A 5,437-nucleotide genomic window follows, 5' to 3' on the forward strand; every position below is an offset into this window, starting at 1 on the left:
GTCTCAAGTGGTGTAGATTTGAAGCTTTAAACGAATGAAAATGCATATTAAATCGATGGTTTCATGGTGGGATATATGGGTGAATGGCCTACAGTTAGTGGGTTCTAACTGAGTGGGTCTAAACAGGTAATATAGTAGCTATGGTTATGAGTAGATAAGGGGATTGTTTCATGAAATAGATATACTCCATAGATAACTCTTATGTATATAAAATTCTAGCAAAATCTATGTGTTTAAGTACTTCAAATTTTGTTAAATTAAATTATCAAGTGATGTTATTCACGTTTACCTGATCAGTTTGTGATTTCAGTTTAGTAAATGGAATATGAATGTGTAGTATTTTTTCTGTTTGTATGGTTATATTTTACTGTTTTAGGAAATTGCATAAATGATATAGTCTAGGTGGACTTTTATCAGGTGGAATTGGCACAACTAATAATGTAAGTTGTTGACTTTTCATGATATGGTTGTATGCATCATACATTGTATGCAACTGTGTATATGTTTAATAGCATTAAAATAATCCTTTACTTCTTTTATGGAGTTATGTTTCAAAATTAAATTGTTGCAATGTACAGAAGCTTTATGGAGTGTGCATTACTATACAAAACGTTGTGTATTGATATTTGATGATGCATTAATCAAATCATCTGTAAATCATAATTTATTCTTGATTAGTCCAATAAAAGAAGCCTCGCGAATTCGCGAGCATTAAGCTAGTTGATCAAGATGGTAAAAAAGCTAATGCGTTTGGTTGAATTTCTAAGTGTACCAGTGAATCATTTTGTACCATGTAACAGGTAATAGAAATCAATGAAATTATGCAACTGAAGGGAATCTCAAACCTAAAACCTCATGAATATAATTATATGAATATTATTATTAAACTTTAATCAGTGTCACGCTACTCTGTTTAGCATACAGGATTACTGATCTTGTTATCTAATGTGGAAATTAATGTAATATCAGTCCCAAACCGTCCAAATTAAAGAGAATATTTTCTAAGTTTCAACATTAAACTTATATGATCTGTATTACATGTTTGACCAATAATGGGAACTCAAAAAAGACAGTCCACCATACATTACAAAGTTATGGATATATACATGTCAAACATAATTAGTAGGGTTACAATTATATGGGCTGCTATGTGGAACTTGCCTTTATTTGCTTACTTCCTCTTGTTGTATTACCTGTACACAATCTTTTTAATATTAATTTTAATGTGTAATTATAAAATTATATAAATAAATAAATCTGAAGAAATGAAGATGGTATGTATAGTAGTAGTTAGTGGAGAGTTGTATATATAATATGTAGAGGTTGATATAGGCCAACTTGTCACACATTCATTCATCAAAGATATATAGTTTAAGCACAGCCCCCACACGCTTTGAATTATCATTGCTACCTGTGATCAGACCATAGCTTTCATTATATATATAGCTTCAATTCATCTTATTTACATACACCAACTCCTACAAATATGGAATCCAAGAGTAGTTATGATCAAAATGGAGATGGCATTTTTGAAAAGCCTTCAGTTGACTGGAAGGGCAGGACTTCAACTAACAACAAACACGGCGGCATGCGAGCTGCTGCGTTCGTTCTTGGTACGACTGTTTAACTCACTTTTTGTGTTATTACTATCATTAGGCATGAGTTATTGATTTTTGGTATGGTATGGGTTTTTGTATTGTGCAGGGGTGCAATCATTTGAGATAATGGCTATAGCAGCAGTTGGGAACAATCTTATAACATATCTCATAAATGAGATGCACTTTTCGCTATCGAAATCCGCAAACATAGTCACAAACTTTATCGGTACTATATTCATTCTCGCTCTCTTTGGCGGCTATCTTTCCGATTCTTATCTTGGTTGTTTCTGGACCATGCTCATTTTCGGCTTCATTGAACTCTCAGTAAGTACAAATTGCATTCCCTTAACTCATACTCTCTCCGTGTCCCATTTGACTTTTAGATGTCTACTATCACAACTTTGACTTTAATATTTTTGTTTGTTTTATGTAATAATTAATGAAACTTATATGAATGAACTACGTTTTAAACGTGTTTTCATTGGTATAATTTCTATCTAATATTATATAACACAAACAAAAAATAAAAAGTCAAAGTTGTACGAGAATCACTTGAAAAGTCAAACTGATACAGTTATTTTGGGAGTAAGGGAGTACTTAATATCTTGTCTTATTTGGATCGTTTTCACTTTAACACTTTTTTTGGCAGGGGTTCATATTGCTATCAGTCCAAGCCCATCTCCCACAACTAAAGCCACCTAAGTGTGACATGCTAACCGAAGGGGACCAATGCTTAGAAGCCAAGGGAGTGGAGGGTTTAATATTTTTTGTGGCGTTGTACTTGGTGGCATTAGGAAGTGGGTGCATGAAGCCAAACATGTTGGCTCATGGTGCTGATCAGTTCAACAAAAGTGACTCAAAACAGTCCAAGAAGCTCTCTAGCTACTTCAATGCTGCTTACTTTGCATTCTCCATGGGTGAACTTATAGCACTCACCTTTATTGTTTGGATCCAAACCCATTCGGGTATGGATATTGGGTTCGGGGTGTCTGCTATTGTCATGGCAATGGGCCTGATCTGTTTGGTTTCTGGTACCATTTATTATAGAAATAAGCCTCCTAGAGGAAGCATATTAGCTCCTATTGCACAGGTAATTAAGATCCAATTTCTTTTAAAATTTCTCTTCAAAGATGTAATTAAATTATAAGATGCTAGATGATGCAGGCAATGACATCACTATAGACTTTATAAATGCATCCCAATAGAAACTTCTTCCTTCATAATAACATAAACAATCGTTCCTAAAAAATAGGATAGATTTTTTTTCTCTCTCATACTTTTGAGAAGAGAACAAGGATTCAATTTCTACCATACTATTAGTATTCTGTTTATAGTCAATCTTCCAAAAATGTCAAACTTCTATTTCTTTAATTGCATGATTTTATATGTTTATATTCCAAATTTGATATTATTAAAACAGACTAAGATTCTCTTCATACTTTATTTATTTATTGCTTTGTCATGTTAGTGCATGCAGACTTGTTTAATTTGTTGTCTAAATTTAAAAATAAAAGTATTATTTTGGTTTGTACTTCTTTCTCTATTAGAATAAAGGAGACAAATATAAATTTTTCTTTGCTTAGTTTGGTCTACTTGTATCTCCAGTATATTTTGACCATCTTTTTCCTTCTGTTTTACTAGATCATTACTTATAAATTTTTTATATAAAGGTTTTCGTTGCTGCGTTTTTAAAGAGGAGTCAAGATAGCCCATCAAATCCTCATACGCTTCATGGAAGCATAATCGATCAGTGGAATAACGGTTCTGCAATATCGAACGAGACTGTAAATCTTAGTCATACTGATAGGTTCAGGTAAACATAAGAAGCTGCAGATGTATTATAACTTTTTTTTTTTAAGAAAAAAATGAAGGCAAACTCTCACACACACTACTACACGAATTAACCACGAAATATATATACAAAATGTATGAACATGACTCGAACTTTCAACCTCCTGGTTGGAAGGGCCATAGCGCTGGGTATGGCCCTTTGGTTGCAGATGTGTTAAATTATCTAGAAGATTAATAAAAAGTAGAACTGTCTAAATAAAAATTATCATAGAAATATGTCTTCTGAATTGTGCAAAACAATTTTCAGGTTTTTAGACAAAGCATGCATAAGGAAACAAGAAGCGAACAACGTTAACAACGTAGACGAAAGCCCATGGAGGTTGTGTACTGTGAATCAGGTCGAAACAGTAAAACTCCTAATTTCGGTTATCCCAATATTCGCGTGCACAATCGTCTTTAACACAATTTTAGCACAACTACAGACATTTTCAGTGTCACAAGGGAGTATTATGAACACCCAAATCACAAAATCTTTTCACATCCCACCAGCCTCACTTCAAGCCATTCCTTACATCTTACTAATCTTTGTAGTCCCTATTTACGACTACTTTTTCGTCCCATTTGCCCGTAAAATTACGGGTCACGATTCAGGAATCACCCCATTACAACGCATTGGGGTCGGTTTATTTGTTGTCACTTTTTCAATGGTCTTTGCTGCACTAATGGAGAATAAAAGAAGGGGTTCATTTGTCAACTCTGGTCAAACATTATCCATTTTTTGGATTACACCGCAGTTTCTGATATTTGGAGTTTCTGAAATGTTTACGGCTGTGGGGTTGATCGAGTTTTTTTACAAGCAAAATTTAAGAGGGATGCAGTCTTTTTTAACTGCTATGACATACTGTTCTTACTCGTTTGGGTTCTATCTTAGCTCGGTGCTTGTTTCATTGGTTAATAAGATTACATCGAGATCATCAGATGGCGGTTGGCTCGGAGGTAATGATCTGAATAAGGATAGATTAGACCTTTTCTACTGGCTGTTAGCAGGACTAAGTTTGATCAACTTCCTGAACTATCTATTTTGGTCAAGATGGTATACTAATTCAAGTAACGCGTCGTCCTCAGGAAAACAATATCATAATAATTCCATTTCCATTGGAGATGATAATATTCCTTAAATATGATATTTGATCAGATTAATGTACGTATATTTAACCAGTAATGTATTTTAGTCCATAAGACATAATGCAGTAGTATACGATATTGTATAACGATTTATAAATATGAAAAAGTGTCAGTACGTGTTGCATTTTCTAATGGAAGGCAATTGAATTCTAAGACCACTATCAATCCTAGAACTGAACTGCCAGTCAGTCTGCCAAATTAGCCTCATGCAAAAGAAAGACCAAACTCGTATCATCCATGACATACTTTTTATAATAACTGTGCTGACGGCCACGATATTATTTATTTTCACTATGCAAATGTTAATACCATGAGTACAAACAACTTATGCTAGAAAAATATGCTTCTTCCGTTATGAAATATGCTCAATTAAGACAAAAGTGAGGGTCGAACTTACATGCGCTGTGAGTGGTCTAATGATCATGCATATTTTAACCGTAAGGTTTAATATGCCTGCTCAATACATAAAGAGGGGTTTAAGGATCTTAGAACGTGGCTCACCGGTCCGGCTACCGTGAATAACCCTGGCCGACATGATGATGTCGGCGGGGTGGCCAAGTGATTAAGTCCACCTCCGATAGCGGTCGTCGATCAAGAGGCCCCAAATAAGGTCGTAGGTACTAGCTTACAAAAGACTAACCTGTTAACCTTGAAAAGATGCTGAATGATGCTGCTTCACGTAATGTGTATCGTATGTGATGGTTACGTAATGTGCCGTGTCCGGTAAATGATGATTAGGGTTTGTATTTATAGGCAAACCCTAATTCTAGAACCGTCCCAGATCATGATAATCTCATCCATAACTGACTCCCCCGAATCACGGATATAATTATGGAAAAGATATTTACTTGACAGCTAAGCAA

At 34.6% G+C, this 5,437-nt stretch overlaps 1 protein-coding gene across 1 annotated transcript; it reads left to right on the forward strand.

Annotated features, from left to right (window-relative positions):
* The first annotated feature begins 1,486 nt into the window (after positions 1-1,486).
* Positions 1,487-4,656, forward strand: LOC139885711 (protein NRT1/ PTR FAMILY 4.3-like). Its single transcript, XM_071869462.1, has 5 exons — positions 1,487-1,613; positions 1,705-1,922; positions 2,248-2,688; positions 3,269-3,411; positions 3,697-4,656. Exons 1-5 carry the CDS (start codon positions 1,487-1,489, stop codon positions 4,565-4,567), a joined length of 1,800 nt encoding a protein of 599 aa, XP_071725563.1. The 3' UTR covers positions 4,568-4,656.
* The last annotated feature ends 781 nt before the right edge of the window (positions 4,657-5,437 follow it).

Source organism: Rutidosis leptorrhynchoides, chromosome 1, assembly GCF_046630445.1.
Source record: "Rutidosis leptorrhynchoides isolate AG116_Rl617_1_P2 chromosome 1, CSIRO_AGI_Rlap_v1, whole genome shotgun sequence".
Taxonomy (NCBI): Eukaryota; Viridiplantae; Streptophyta; class Magnoliopsida; order Asterales; family Asteraceae; genus Rutidosis; species Rutidosis leptorrhynchoides.